At 45.6% G+C, this 15,521-nt stretch overlaps 1 protein-coding gene across 13 annotated transcripts in view; it reads left to right on the top strand.

The window, feature by feature from the left end:
• Positions 1-15,521, top strand: part of Kalrn (kalirin RhoGEF kinase) — a 603,131-nt gene that overhangs the window by 265,591 nt on the left and 322,019 nt on the right. For all 13 annotated transcript variants that reach the window (XM_050159714.1, XM_050159713.1, XM_050159712.1 and 10 more), the window contains exon 9: positions 1,174-1,404. In XM_050159714.1, coding sequence (XP_050015671.1) covers positions 1,174-1,404 — 231 coding nt within the window. The remainder of the gene's footprint in view (positions 1-1,173; positions 1,405-15,521) is intronic.

Below are 15,521 nucleotides of genomic sequence, written 5' to 3'. Positions count from 1 at the left end.
GTCCACCTGAGACTGAGGCGAAGTATGGGGAGGTGCAAGGCTGGTAAGAGCTCCTGGCTCATCACGTAGATGATAGGGAAGCACACCTCTTTCTGCCTTCGCAGTAGGAAAAGGCCATTTCAGCACCACGCCTGCTTCAACTTTGATTCTAATTAAATAAATTTGGAGTTGTAAGATTTCCGTCAGTTTTTCCAATATCCACTGTTTTAAGAGGGAGAGGCACACATTCAGTGGGAACTCTGCCAGGCACAGTGGGGCCATGGGTATTGATCCTACATTGCCACTCCCCAGAATGAGCAGGGTCTCTGATTGTGGCAGGGTGGGTACCAGAGACAGGAATGTCAGGGATACAGTACCCACTGCCGCCAGCACTAAAGGTAAAGCTGGGGAATCCAGGAACTTGAGTGGGGTGTCCACAGTCTGAAGGTCCCTACCCTACTCTGCACCTTCTAGAAAGATGCACTTCAAGAAGGGGGAGAAGTAAGGGTGAAAGAGGCAATAAAAATCAAAGAAAGAAAGGAAAAGAAATACAAGAGGAAGGTAGCAAGAGAGGTGGAAGAGATGAAGATAAGATGATATTGGCGCTGTGTTCTGTGCCCTGTGCACTCTGCGTGTGCTAGCTCATTTAATACCCACCGCCATTCCCTTTTACAGACAAGGACACTGAGGACCAGTGCCTCTGTTAGCATGTCTAGAAACTTGGAGCCACACAGAGGAGGCTGAGGAAGAGGAAGTTGAGAGATTTAGGGTGGTGGCACATGTGGCTTTCCTTCTGACTTGAAGTTCTGCCAGCTGATGTAGTCAGATAGTCATTCAAAATATTTAGGAAGCATCCACCATATGACAAGGCCCTGTCATGGACATCAGAGAAAGGGCCGAGAACAGAGTGGACCCCCTGCCCTGTGCAGTCAACTGCACTGGAGATGGGAGAGAGGCTTTCGCACACAACTGGCCAGCAGTCCTGCTGCCCCTCTGTCCCTCTACCCTGGATGGTCTGTTCTCTAGGCTGTAGACACCATGGCTGGCACACTCCATGGTTGTGATGAGCTTGGTGAGGACTGAGGATAACAGGCCTCTTCAGGACCCCCTTCTTGCCTCTCTCTGACTGACCCTGCTTGTTTTTGCTGTCCCTTGATCAGGGGCTCTTGACCTGAACTCCCTTCCTTTCTGCAGGTCAGCCAGGATGGCAAAGCACTGCTGGACGTCCTGCAGCGTCCCCTGAGTCCTGGGAACTCCGAGTCTCTCACAGCCACAGCCAACTACTCCAAGGCGGTACACCAGGTGCTGGACGTGGTACATGAGGTGCTGCACCACCAGCGGCGGCTTGAGAGCATCTGGCAGCACCGCAAGGTGCGGCTGCACCAGCGGCTGCAGCTATGTGTCTTCCAGCAGGACGTGCAGCAGGTAACAGGCTCAGCGCTCCACGTCCCGTCCCCCATCTCAGGATGCTGGCGAGTGGTTACCAGGCTCGAGGAGGTCTGCGTTGAGAAAGGGAATATTGCAGCTCAGGCGTCAGCTGTCCCTGCACACACCGCAACAAACTGGCTTTGTCAATGTCATGCATCGTGCTGAGCAGCTCTTAGTAGTGTTGGGGAGGAGTAGCAACTCCTCGTAGTCGGGTAACACATGTCCTCTTCATGCAGGCCGGGAGGCACTAGATAACTCTGAGGTACTCTGCGTAAAGTGAACCCATTCCTTGATCAAGGTCAAGGTGAACCGACAGAGTAGGGGTTGGGCGGCATAGGGGCTATTGTGATTTATTGGCAAAACTGGACGTTTGAAGCCAATTTAAAGCAAGGTTATCAGTCCCTGTACATCCCATGGCCAGAGGCCACTTTGGCTTTGTCTGTCTTTTTGTATTACTGTGCTAGTCCCCGTTCTTCCATCACTGCAGACAGTAATGAAATGATTGTTTCTGACTGCAACAATATAGCCGTGCCAGAAGCGCCCACTCAGAGGTAATCCCCATTCTTTCCCCTTTATACTTTCTGTTTCTCTGTCCTTGGGGCCCTGCGCTGAGTCGGGGAGCCGAGTAGGACCTGGACTCAAGATCAAAGCCAAGGTCATGCTCCTTTCACTCTGTTTGGGATGCAGGATGAGACCCTGAGTGCAAACACCCGCTATGTGGAATTTCAGTTCTCTACACAGGAAGTGTCAGCTCACTCTCCTTCCATTCTCCTGCGGGAGGGAGTATAATCCAGAAAGAGCAACAAAGTGTGAGACGATGAGAGCCTGGTTACATGTCTTCACAGCTGCTGTTGGCAGGAGCCTGGTACTAGGTGCCCAAGGGGGACAGGCAGGCGAGGGAGTGTCCCCACCATTGTTACACATTCTGGGTGTTGGCATAAGTACAGGGACCTTCAGGCTTACGCTTCCTTCTTGGGCTCCCCGACTCCCTTGTGGCAACCCTTCCTGACTGACGTGTGACAGAGTCATCATAAGGATATGTCAGTCCCCAGGGGTGAGCATGGCTGGTGTGTCAATCAACTTTGAGAGCTGGGACTGGCAGGAAGGGAGAAGCGGGCAAGGCAGCTGCCTGCTCACGCCATCTGGAACTGTCCAGATAAATTTATCACCCGGAGCTCAGGGATCAGGGAAGCTGTCTGACCTGCAAGCGAGACAGATGAGTGCAGCGCCAGGCCAGCCTCACGGGGACAAAAGAGGGGTGTGGCTACTTCCATAAACTCCCTGTGACTCGCCAAGATAATAATGGCCACTAGTACAAGTGGGATGGTGTGCTGGGCTCCTCGTCATCCTCCTGCCATAACATAGGCAGGCCTCTGGAGAGCTGCAGGACAGCTATGGGGAGGGAAGCATGTCACACTCAGATTCTCACAGATCTGTAGTCATCAGACCTTCTTGTAGCCATATGGCATCTATACTATAAGGAAGAAAAAGTAATAGGATGCATATATGGCTATTCTATGATATCTTAAAAAATAAGTGTCTCTGTTTATTGTATTGTTGGCAAAGTAGAAAAGCAGATGTAAGATCGGGGTTAGTGTGAGAGGGGCTTGGATATTTCATGAACACTGGATTCTCAGAAGGGTCAACTCCACTGCCCTTTTCAGGGTGTGTAAGTGTGACTTTTCGGGGTATGTAAGTGTGACTTTTCTGGGTATGTAAGTGTGACTTTTGAGAGTATAGCTCTTCACTCATCATCCCACTTGCTTCATCATTGGCTCACTCATTTATTCTCTGTACATATAGACATGCATGGAGGTGTGAGAAAACCTGAAGGGGAAGAAATCTATTGGTGCATCTCAATTGCTTACCTGACATCGACTCAATCATTAGTGCCTGGCAGCTATCTGAACTGTGTTTCAAAAGGCAATTGAACTCACATGCTTGAGGGTTGGGGTGATGGATGCCATCTTCTGTCTGTTGACTCCCAACCTTGCATGAGTGATCCTAGTTTGGGGACGTAGACGGCTCAGGTTATTTCCTTGCTTGGGTCTGGCATGGACGTATGTGCCTGTAATTCTAGTACTTAACGTGAGGAATTTTAGGTCATCTCGGGCCACATGGTGAGTTCAAGGCCTGTTTGAGCTACATGAGGCTCAGTCTCCGGAAATAAAATCTTGATAGCATACTCACCATCAAACCCCACCATCATTTAAGAATCGTGTGTGCCCTGATTGTGACAGTCTGCTCAAGAGCAGAGATCAGGATTTCTTTCTTTCTGATTTCTTTGTAGCTTTTAGCTGTGTCTACATGAAACTGGGCTTCTCTTTGTGCTTGAAGAATTGACCAGGGATTTTAGAGAACCCCTCCACCTGCTTCTGTTGAGTGAATAGAAGCTCTCCGTCACCTATGCAGTGGTAGTTTAATTGGTGAATGTGGAACCAGCCTACAAGAACTGTGATATAACATCTTGAGGTTCTTGGTGTTCCTGGCCCAGGCTGAGGACGCGGGGGATATAGTCTCAGTGCTCATGCATCCCATGATGCTCACCAATTTTTCAAGAAGTTCAGGTCTCTTTCATGGGTCCAGAATGAACTAAATACTGCTGAGATACCTGGTCGGTTCATTAGAATGATACAAGAAAATACAAAACAGATCTAGCAGAGCATGGCACCATGTGGAGTAATTGAGTATTCCTGGAACAGTTCAGGCAATGCTGGGAGAAATCAGGATTGGTGTCTTAAAGGAAGAGAGAGTTCTTAGTCTGGACCCAAGATACCTAAGCACATTTAGGATCCAGAGGTGTTTTCTCAGTAGCCTGCATGGAAGGCTGCTGTGCAGCTGTCATCGGCCAGGGCAATGCAGAGTTGGCAGACACCAGCGCAGGCTCGGGAGTCAGCAAATCTTGTTCTGAATATGTCTTGCTTCTGTGGCCAGCAGGACATAGACAAGCTACTGCATCTCATGATGCTTCTGGGTTTTTGTTTTTCTCCCATCTCTAAATCAGGACCAGTAACAATAGTACCTCCCTCATGACACAGAATGCAAACACAGTGCCTGCCTAGCACAAACCAGCACATTCTCTCTCCTGGTCCTCGGGTGCCCCCTGGTGCCTGTGCTGTTGGGGACTCCGCAGCGTCTGCCATGTGGGTTGTCTGATAAAGATTCCATTTCATTCCACGACTAAATCTCAAAACTCTCAATGCCAGAAAACACAGCCAGTAAAACTTGCTGTACAGTTGAGGGGATTGAGTCCCAGAGGTGTGAAGTGACTTGGTTATAACCACACAGCCATTTAATAAGAGTGCCAGGACCAGAAAGTAGGCCATGTGATCCATATTCCAGGTGCCCTAGGAAAAGCCTCAGGAGAGACACAGAAAGTCATAAAATAAGACTGGGGGTGGGGGACAGAAAGATGCAGATTATACAGGGGAAGACAGGTCACATATCCCAGGCAAAGACAGAGATAGACAGTGAGCAAAGGGAGGGAAACAGACTTAACCATGGACGGCATTAAAACGGGTGTAGCTGGGGAGGACAAAAGTGTAAAATGGAGAGACAGACAAAAGAAAGAGCTAGAAATCCCCAATGGGATGATGGAGAGCACGCCAGCCTCTGCCATCTGCCCCACTGACATTTCTGGAGTTAGATCTTGCCCAGGTAGGAATATTTTGTCCTTTAATGCTTGAAGTAAGAGTGAAGCGGAAATATATAATCCAAAGATGCCAGTGGAGGAGACTATTTAAAACACCTGCTTCCAGAAATGGCCTGCCTCCCTTCTCCTGGTCCCAACAGGTGTCTTCTCAGCTTCCTTTCTCCCTGCTGGGTTAGGTGAATGCTGGAACTTCATCTTAAAGGAACAACTGGAGTTGGACTCATTAAACTGAAGAAAGCGAAGAATGCCTGCTATGCAATTAGTATGGAATATTTTTCAGTCCTGGTTTTGTTTTTCTGTTTAGTGTAGAACAATATTGGGCAACAGCAATAAAAGCACTCCGTGACAGCATCACCCATTCTCTACCCTGAGCCTTTTATGGTCCTGACACTCCTCTGGCTTCCCATGTATGCAAACGGCCAGTTCCAAGCCCACGTAGACCTCATATGGCTGGAAGGAACAAGGAGTAACTAGACATTTATTCTTTCTGGGAGAAGTAAATTGCTTGTGTGTTTTCGTGGTCAGAGAAACTGTTTTGGGAACACCGCAGCAGGTCATCCTGCTCAGCCTCCCCTTCTTCCTCGCCAGGCTTTTGTTTTGAATGGTGATTCTCTGAACTTTCTAAAGGTGTCTTTATACTATAAAGCATTTTTTTTTAATGTTTACTGTATTCAAGTCTCTGTGCTAGATGTTTGAAGCATCCTACACTGGAGAGAGGATGTGTGCACCTTAGGACTTACTAGTAGCACGCGTTCAGGCCAGACAGCAAAAGAATGACGGCCTGGTAGAGTCCGGCAGAGTTCCCTCTGGTGGGGATGAGAGTTGCACTGCTTCTTGGTGAATAGGCAGGCAGAACAGGAAGAGGAAGTCTGGCTAAATGCCTACCGCTGGCTGGAAGAAGGTGGGTCTGTTCACGGTGTCATGAATGGGGCAATGGCACCTTTGAGGCTCCTATGGCCTCCCCTAAAAAGAGCATCTTGTTATTAAGCATCCAGTCCTATGAGCTAACGGGAGTGGCAGCAAGATCTAGCTCGCTTGGCAGCAATGTTCAGAATTGATGAAAAGTACGATTAGGACCAGACTTCCTGAACTGCGAGGGAATCTTCCTGCATTAATTTTCCTGGTGCCTCATGTGGAAAATTATAGATTTTACTTTGTTGACTTTGTTTGCAAAGAAAAAGAATGCCTGAAAGAGATTTGTGAGTGTTCAATTCCAGATAACCAGCCATTTACCAACTGTAGTGACTGTAGCTCTTTAATCAGAAGACCAGTTTGGCCGTTGAATAATCCACTTGACAGTATTATGTAATAAAAGCTGAATAAAAAGTGAGAATTGCAGGTTGCCTTGAGAATGATCAGCAATAACAAAAGGGGGGAACCAAAACATGGTGATCTGGAAACTAACTTTTCCTATAGAAGAAAAGATTGACATCTAGGAATGAGAGGCTCACACACCTTGTGCACACAGTCAGCTCTCAGAACACACATCTGAGGAACCAACTTCAGAACTTGAAATGGACTGTCTTTATTATAAGAGCAATGGGAGAAATTCAAACATCAAAGGAAAGATTAGTTCCAACCCTTGAGACTGAACTGTTTATAAAAGCTGCATTGTTCAGAGCTCAGAGTTCACTGGCTGTAAGAGGAAGTATGATTGGACATCTAATCCCTTCACTTGCCTTCTCTAGTTAATATCCCAGCACCATAAGGCAGGTGGCAGTTTGGTCCCCATCTTTCTGAGGAGGAGACTGAGGTCAAGTACACTCACTTCTTTCTGATCCAACACCTGCTGGCAGAGCCCAGCCTCAAGCCCAAGTTAACCTGACATCAGAGCTCGTGCTGTTAGCCTCTCTGCTGCAGAGGGTGGGAGTCAGACACATCCCGGGCCAAGGGGCTAGAATGTCTCTGATCAAACAGCCCTGCTGGAGAACTTGGTTCCACAGGAAGAGATTTTCCCAATGTTGTGCAGCTACTGACAGCCTCAGATTGACCCTCAAACTGTACCACAAAAACAGTCAGACGCATGCCTTGACCCTGTTCCTTGTGTCCTGTCTTTTAAGAATCGCTCTCTACACCTATTTATCTATACTAGAAATTACCCCAAACACCCATCTCAATTCTTGTTTTTCAGTAAGTGATGTCAACTCAGCCTTGGTGAGTCTTTCCTTTGTAGCATAGATTTGAATAATGCCCACGTGCCTGTGGCAGTAATTAGCAGTTTATTTCTCACTTAAATTTTTAATGGTGATAATCCACTCATCAAGATATTTTCAGGTAAAAAATACATGATTTTTTTAGGCAGAAAGAAAACCCAGCCAGAGTACCAGCAGGCTTCTCTGGACCTGAGGCAGGAGGGAAGGTGGGCAGTTGCTTTCTGATTGGAGTGAAGATAGGGATATTTCCATCTCTGTGTGTCCTCATCCTAGCAGACATGCTTCATCCTTTTCCCCTCTCCTCTCTTTTTAGTCTCTGCAGGTTAGAGGCTGGCTGCTTGCATGTGTATATCTCTCTTCTGGGCATTTCACGGTTCTCTCCTACCATTTCCTTCTGGATTCCTATTTTCCATCATACACCCAACCTGCCCTTCTCCGCTCCCCACCACAGCCTTCTTCTGTGTCTTTACTCTGTTTGTGTGCGTGTGTACGTGCATGTTTGTGTGCATGCGTGTGTGCTTGCATGTTCATACATGAGTGTGTGTGTGTGCTTGTATGTGCATGCATATGTGTGTTCTCGTGTGTTTGCATGTGCATGCATGCATTGTGTGAATGTGTATATGTGCACACTCATGCTTGCATGAACATACATATGTGTGTGTGCTCGTGTGTTTGCATGTCCATGCATGCGTGTGTGTGTGTTAGTGAAAACTCTATTCTGACTGGAGTGATTCTCCCAAGATGAGGATTTGCAAGGAAGGCCCAGCTCTTCTGCTGTGTTCAGGAAAAGCTGATTGGAGGATGGGAGATAGAGGAAAAAGTCTTTTTGGAGAGGGTTGCTGACCCTTTAGACTTCCCTGATGCAGGGCTTACAACATCTTTACTGTCTTCAATATATTTTTAATTATGCTTGTAAGTAATGAGAAAGCCATTCTTCAGGGTCGCCTCCCATGCTTAGCACATCCTCAGGCCTTAGCATGCTAATTCTAGGGCACTGAGCACCAGGCTAAAGGAGTCTTGCTACTCACAGGGAATTATGGGAGGACTGTGAGCAGAGGAGAAGCAAAGTCAGAATGAACTTAGGTAATCTGATAGGTGGGCTGTGTAGAGATGAAGTAGGGGGAGAGTGGGGAGTTACAGTAATGAATTGTGGCAAGTATGAGCGAAGATAGTTGGGCTCTGTGGGTCTGAAAGCATTTATGTGAAAATTACTAAAATGTGTTGTTTATGTGTGAGTGTGTGTGCGCGCGCACACGTGTGTATATACACACAAAGGAGTTGTCATGTGTGCATATGGAACTGTGTTTCTCAAAGTTTGGTCCTTGGGTTCTTGGCACTGATATCAGCTGAGCAGAGTGAGGGCGGTTGTCAGGCACCCTGTGGGAGATAATTCCACACTTTTTCATTCAGAATCTGGGGGTGAGTGGTGCCTCTATTTTAAAAGAATCCCAGAGCTTCTGACTGGGAAGAAGGGGGAATCTATAAACTGGCACCAGACCGAGGAGGGTCTTTCAAAGAAGTTGTAGGTACCCCAGCTTCAGTTCTCCCTAGGGAAAGAGGTATAGGATGTCTGGGATGTCAAGGCCCGCACTGAGGAAGACTGAGACATGAGGTCTAAACCTGGCATGGACCTGTCAGTAGGAAGAACTGCAGCTCCCAGGGGAAGGACAGGACAGACTGAATGCCTGCTAACGAACCTTAGCTCAGCCCACCCAGAAAAAATGGTGGTTTCTCCTGCCATAGTGTGACATTTATTTTGATCATACTTGTTTCAAATGGAGGACAAAAAACCAAGTGAGTGACTGGCAGTTGAGCACTTGAGGTGACTCCTGCCTCCTCTCCAGTCTCAGCCTGACTGTTCTCCGTTGGGAACAGTGCACAGTGTGCTATGTGAATAGATGAGAATGGCGACCCGATGGGCTCTCCCGGGCGCTCTTGCACACTGTGTGTACTTGAGCCTCTAACAACAAAATATGTTCCTGATGCCTGCCTGCCAGTGCATAATCGCTTCAGATGGCTTTCTGGGTGGATGGGTGGGGAGCTGGGGCACTGGCACATAGGAGTTGGGAGGAAGGAATTCTTTGGTATACTAGAAGCTCTTATTTTACCATGGACCAATTGAGTATGCAAACTTAAAAGCCTATTTTGAATAAGGTAATTTATCAGAGAAAGCCAGATAAGGGGTCACAGGGTTAGGATTCTGATTCTGTATTTGATTGCAAAAGGCACCCATCTCCTTTCAGGATTGTTGCCTCTGTCCATGTAGGATGTGAAAATAATGTTTTTTTTAGTTCACTTGTTCATTTATTTAGCATTGGAAAACACAGCAATGAGCTAAACCAAGCACTTGCCCTCATGGAGTTCATGTGGGTGGAAATGAAACAGGGCTCAAACTAAACAGACATGTATGTGTTGCACGGCCATAGTGAATGACTATAGGAATAAAGAGCTGAATAAAAACACTTAATAAAACTGATAGGTTTTAGAAGAGGGTCCAGGTGTGTCAAACAGGACGACAAAGCCCTTGTCGCCAAGAATAGTCTCTATTGTTCAGTTTTGTTCATGGCCACTGTTCAGTGATGATCAGTAGTTTCCTTCAAAAGGTTATTTCCCTCCTCCTTGGCTACTGGAAGACTGCCTCCTGCCCTGAAGAACATTTCCTCTTGATTGTATGTTAGATGGACTAAACACAACTAGACAGAAAGAAACGGGTGATTAAGAAACCACGTATAACTAGTTCCCAGATCTGGTTCAGGATGTGAACGTCTCTCAGAAAAGGCTGTTCTGGGCAAGCACTTATTTCTGGTTGGAATGCCAGGGCAGGAGAATGGAGCAAGAGTTTTTTTTTTTTTTTTTTTTTTTTTTTTTTTACAAGTTGTTATTAGACTGTCTCGTTGTTGACGTGGTGAGACCAGGCTACTCTAGTGACTAAGCAGATTAGGCTTGGAGTGGCTCAACAGAGAGAGCAGAAGCCACAGCTACAGATGTGTGTGGCAACCTGTGGCCATGAATGTTCATCACCCACCCCTAAGCAGGAGGGGCAAGCAAGGATGTTGTGTGGTGGAGGAAGAGGAGGATCAGATTCAGTGTGAACACCTCAAATTTCCTTCATTCTCCTAGGAACTACCTGTCAGGTGGGGCAGTGGCAGGGGACAGAGAAGCAAGTTTGAATGCATACTGTGAACAGGAGGGATATGGAGGATGTTTACATCCACTCCCAAAGGTCTATAGGAGACTGGTCGTTTTGAGTATTGTCTAGTTGGGAATATACTAAGCAACCATGATGTGTTCAGTGATAGCTTGGACTGAATTCTGGAATTATGAGGAGGTTGCAATCCCATGGGAAAGACAGGTCTTTGGGCCATAATTGTGAAGGGTTTTTTTCTATGTGTATTTTTTTTTCTCATAGAGAGTAATGGGTTTCATGATGGTATTTTCATACCTATGTGGCCTTATACTTCATTCCAATTAGTAATTGTAGTTTGAAGAGAATCAAAGCATTTGGTATAGTAGTACCAAATGGTATGTATGGTAGTACATGCCCATAATCCCAGGGCGTGGGGGATGGGGCAGAAAGATCCAAAATTCAAGAACAGCCTTAAGTATATCTTGAGCTTGAGGCCAGCCTGGCAAGATGACATTATCTCAAAAACAACAACAGCAAAACCCACCAAGTCATAGAAAGGCAAGAGCCACTTACCTTGGAGAGGTAAACACTAGGAACGAAACTCTAGAGAGCAGGGTTTGGAGAGGTAAGACAGAATTTCACTAGCCAGTTGAGAGTGAGCAGGGCCTTCACAGATGTTTGGGATTTATGTGCCGGGTTAATGAGACTCTCAAAGCTACACCACAGTCAAGAACATAGGCATCAATTCCACTTAAGTCTGAGGTTGTGTTTTTAAAATGAATTCAGCATTCCCTCTTTTTTTATTTTTTTAATGGCACCCCATACATAATGATGTATCGTTTATTTTTAACCCTTAGCATATAAATTACATCTTTGAAACCAGAGGCACAGCTTGCCACATCAGATTGACAGTTGTCATTAGAGGATATTTTCCACTCAAGTTCAGGGTGGCAACAGTCACTGTCATTTATGAACATGCCAGAGCATGCGTGCAGAGAGAGATCCTACGAAGTCAGTGTCTCAGAGCTAGCCTGCCTTGCTTCTTTGATTGTGTCTAGTGACTGCCTCCCTCTGTTCCCAGCAATCTGTGCCCCTGGGGATCAACCTTACTGCTTTCTCCTCTGTCACCACCACGTCCAGCCACACAGTCCTGGCCGTGGTTTTTTTCAAATCTAAGCCTCATCAGAATTTGAACTTTTGTCTCATTTTCCCATCTCTTCCCAAGCTTCCCTCCGGTTTATTTTCCATAATCAAAGCCATAGCTTTTCCATGGGGATCTGATGGTGTCTCTCCTTTTTGTGGCCTTTTGCTGGATGGTTATCAAAATGGTTACTAGAACCTTCCATTCAGCACACCATAACGCATTGCAGTTTTGTTCAGACTTCTCTGGGCCTGTTTCCTATTTCCTTCCTACTGGAGCTATGCATGTGTGTGTGTTTTCCATTTCTTACTTAGTTAAGTAATAGTGTCTCTCAAACCACAGTAAAATCTCACTTCTTCAGAGACCTTCCCCAACTCCATCTAGAAAGCACCTCAACAATTAAGAAGTTGTGTGATTTGACGACTAGTGTTTGTTAGCCCATGGACCGAGCACTCATGGCTGTCTCTAACCTCATATCCATGGGGTAGCTCTAGTGCCTGCCTCTAGGGCCCACTAAGACTAATAAGTAAACTTAGGAATATGTGAATATTCATGTTCCATTCTTCTCTGCTACTCAGGGACTCTTTAGATACAAACAAACAAAAAGACAGCATCTCCTGCACCAGAAATACTTAAACACTAACTCAAAGGCCATCATCACATCTGCATGGCTCTCATCTCATATCAGCCTTGACTATAGTTTATCATGGAGTATCTCTAATATTATCTTCTAGACAGACAAGGGGAGCTAAATGGGGGCTGCATACAAGGGATGTTTTTGATGCCGAGTTATACTCATGGGACCCAGAGTTTTTATAGCTAGAGCGCTGATTCTTCTTCATTCATTGATTCAGATTCTGGGATCTGGCTCACATATACCAACTCACCAAAAACTCAAGGGTTTCCGAATTCCTGAGCCTCACGCCAAATTTCAGGGTGTGGTGTACCTGTCGACACTGCCAGTGTCTACTGAGAAGCACATTGCCCTGCTGTGCAGGTCTGCCTGGGAAATTGTTAAGCTGAAGGCCATGGGTCAGGATCAAGAGGGCTTATGTTATGTATGTATCAGGGAGTAATGGCTCCAGCTGAACCATCGAAACAAAATGAGCAGATGGTATCACTTTCAATAGCACTTTATCTATTGGTTGTCTGCATATGTCCTTAAGTACTTTTTCTGTAAGGATATTTAAAGTTAGTATATTAATTTGCTAAATCAATTGCTTTTTTATTTGCTGAATTGATTTCCACACAGTCCTTGAAGGCTTATTCAGGTTGCATATATTTCTCTACAGCTTCAGATCTCGGGCAGAAGCTGTACTGAGTATTCTCAATATAACATCACAGAATAATTGAAGCCATGTTATACCGAATAAAAGCCTCTCAAATATGAAATAAATAGATTTTTTGAGTAATAAAGGCAGAGCTAATTAAGTAAACTAACTGTCCCTGCCTGAAAATGAATCGCTGCTTTAAGGAAAGCAGAATTACTTTAAAATGAAACAAATTGCTCTTTTAAAAAAAAAAAAAAAGGCTTGGCTTAGAAATTGTAGGATCATCCCTCTGCTCTGCATGGGATGAAAAGAGGGAGCTCTGTGTGAAGGCCAATCTTCTTAAAACTGCTGATTAAAAAAAAAAAAAAACAGTAAAAATTAGGAGTGACTGTGGAGATAATCCCGCCAGTGAAGCACTTTCCTTGCCCTGAAGACAGAGCCTCTGGGCTCCTTTCCTTGCTGCCTGTTCAGGGTTTGAAAAGCAAGAATACTGCACAATCATAGTTGTTGTCTTCCCACAAACGGACCTCCAGGGTCTCTCTAAACACTTGTGTATAGAGCTGGAGTCTGCCACTTGAAATTTTCTAAGTCTCCATTCCTGGGGCCGGAGAGATGGCTCTCCTTGAAGAACATTTGGTGCTGTTGCAAAGGACCCACCAAGGTCAGTTCCTAGCACCCAAACCTGGCAGTTCACAGCCACCTGTAACTCCAGTTCAGAGGATCTGATGCCCTCTTCTGGCTTCTGGGGGCACACACACATTTGTGGCATATATACATAGAGACATATAAAACATCAAATAAAAACTACATACCTAATGCTTAAACAGGCATAAGCAGGCTTTCTTTTCTAAATTCTAATGGACGATTAATTACTGGACTCTTTGTGCTTATATTTGGACTTTGTTAGCCTTAATTCTGCACTCCCATACACCTCTCTCACTAGCACCACCCTAGTATGGGCTTCTGAAAGTGAGAGGGAAGACTTCAAAGACTCCCATACTTTGCATATTGCAGACATTAACTGGCCTCAGTGTTCAAATAAGTGATTCTGTATAGGAAGAGTTCACATGTCTGCAGCCTGTGGAATAGTTAAGTCTGCTTCTGTTTGCCACAGGGAAATCCATATTAAAAAAAAAAAAAAACACCTTTAAACAAACCTACTTTATCTGAATCACTCTCCAGAAACTTCTTCTTAACATCTGAGAAGGCTGTTACATTATTAATTGGGTGCTTGGGTAGAAGCCTGTACTGCAAGAGCAGATGGGCCCAGTGGTACAGCGACGGGCATCACAAGCATGCCTGTATTGTACTGTAACTCTGACTTCACTGCAACCAGCATCAACTCCCCAGAGACCAGACGATAAGCTGTCTCCCTATTCCCTGGGATGCATTTATATTTGTGAGATGAAAATGTTCTTTTAAAGCTTTGTCCCTCTGTGCACCTTCCCATTTATCCCTTAGAAAAGCATCTCTCATCTTAGCATCTCTCTCCTCCCTCTGCTGTCGTAGCTACTGTTACTCTAGGATTAAACTTTATGGAAAATGTCTTTAGGCTAAATTGCTAAGCCTGTGAGAACATGGAGTTTCTACTGCATTCTAGCAGGATAAATACTCTAGGCCTTCGGATGCAGAGACCTTAACCGGTTTGTTTGTTTGGTTGGTTGGTTGGAGAGAGGTGGCAGGAAGGCAGAGGAGGTGTTGTCCTTGCAATCACCCATGTTGAACAGCTGGGGGTGCAAGACTGAGCCTCCGTCATCCATTAAGGCAGGGGCCTGCGTCAGGTGCTATGCTATGCTGTTTTATTTATTTATTTTATTTATTTATTATGTATACAATATTCTGTCTGCGTGTATGCCTGCAGGCCGGAAGAGGGCTCCAGACCTCTTTACAGATGGTTGTGAGCCACCATGTGGTTGCCGGGAATTGAACTCAGGACCTCTGGAAGAGCAGGCAATGCTCTTAACCACTGAGCCATCTCTCCAGCCCGCTATGTTGTTTTATTATGGAGTGACAGGCGAGTAGCTAGCCCTGCTTCACTACTGTCACCTCATTTCTTATCAGTGTGGCTGACTTTACTTGATGGGGTAGAGCCATGAAGAGGTTCACCTGTGTCTGGTAGCCTGTATTGCTCATTTCAAACAATGTACTGGTATGTAGGAAACCCTGAATTCCACCCTCAGCAACAAACAGGAATAAATAAAATAATGGAGTGACTAGGTCTTTTTCTTTTTTATTGTTTTTATTGTGTTATACATTTTTCTCTGCTTCCCCCTTCCTCCCCTCTCTCCTTCTACCCTCTCTCATGACCCCCATGCTCCCGATTTACTCAACAGATTTTATCTTTTTCTCCTTCCTATGTAGATCCATGTATGTCTCTCTTAGGATCCTCTTTGTTGTCTAGGCTCTTTGGGGTTGTGGATTGTAGTCTGGCTTTTCTTTGCTTTATGTTAGGGCTTTTAAAACCAAAAAAGGAATGGGAAGCTAGTCTAGAGACCAAAATGACTGAGCTGAATTTAGTTTAGGGCGGGACTATTTCATTGCCAATGACTTGTGTTCATGGTGCAGCATGAATTCTAATTGGTATTAATAATAAAAACCCAGAGTCAGATATTAGGGGGTGAAAGCTGAGAGATCAGAGAAGCAGAGCAGGCAGCTTACCTCTACCAAGCCTCAGACTGAAGGGGCGATCGTGTCTCTGCCAATCCTCAGACTACATACTCAGACTGCATCTCCAGACTGCAGTGAGCTCATGTCTCTTCCCCCCCCCCCC

The sequence above is a fragment of the Alexandromys fortis genome, unplaced genomic scaffold, assembly GCF_014885135.2.
Source record: "Alexandromys fortis isolate MF-2015 unplaced genomic scaffold, M_Fortis_MF-2015_v1.1 scaffold_119, whole genome shotgun sequence".
Taxonomy (NCBI): Eukaryota; Metazoa; Chordata; class Mammalia; order Rodentia; family Cricetidae; genus Alexandromys; species Alexandromys fortis.
This window is presented reverse-complemented; position numbering and strand designations above follow the sequence as displayed.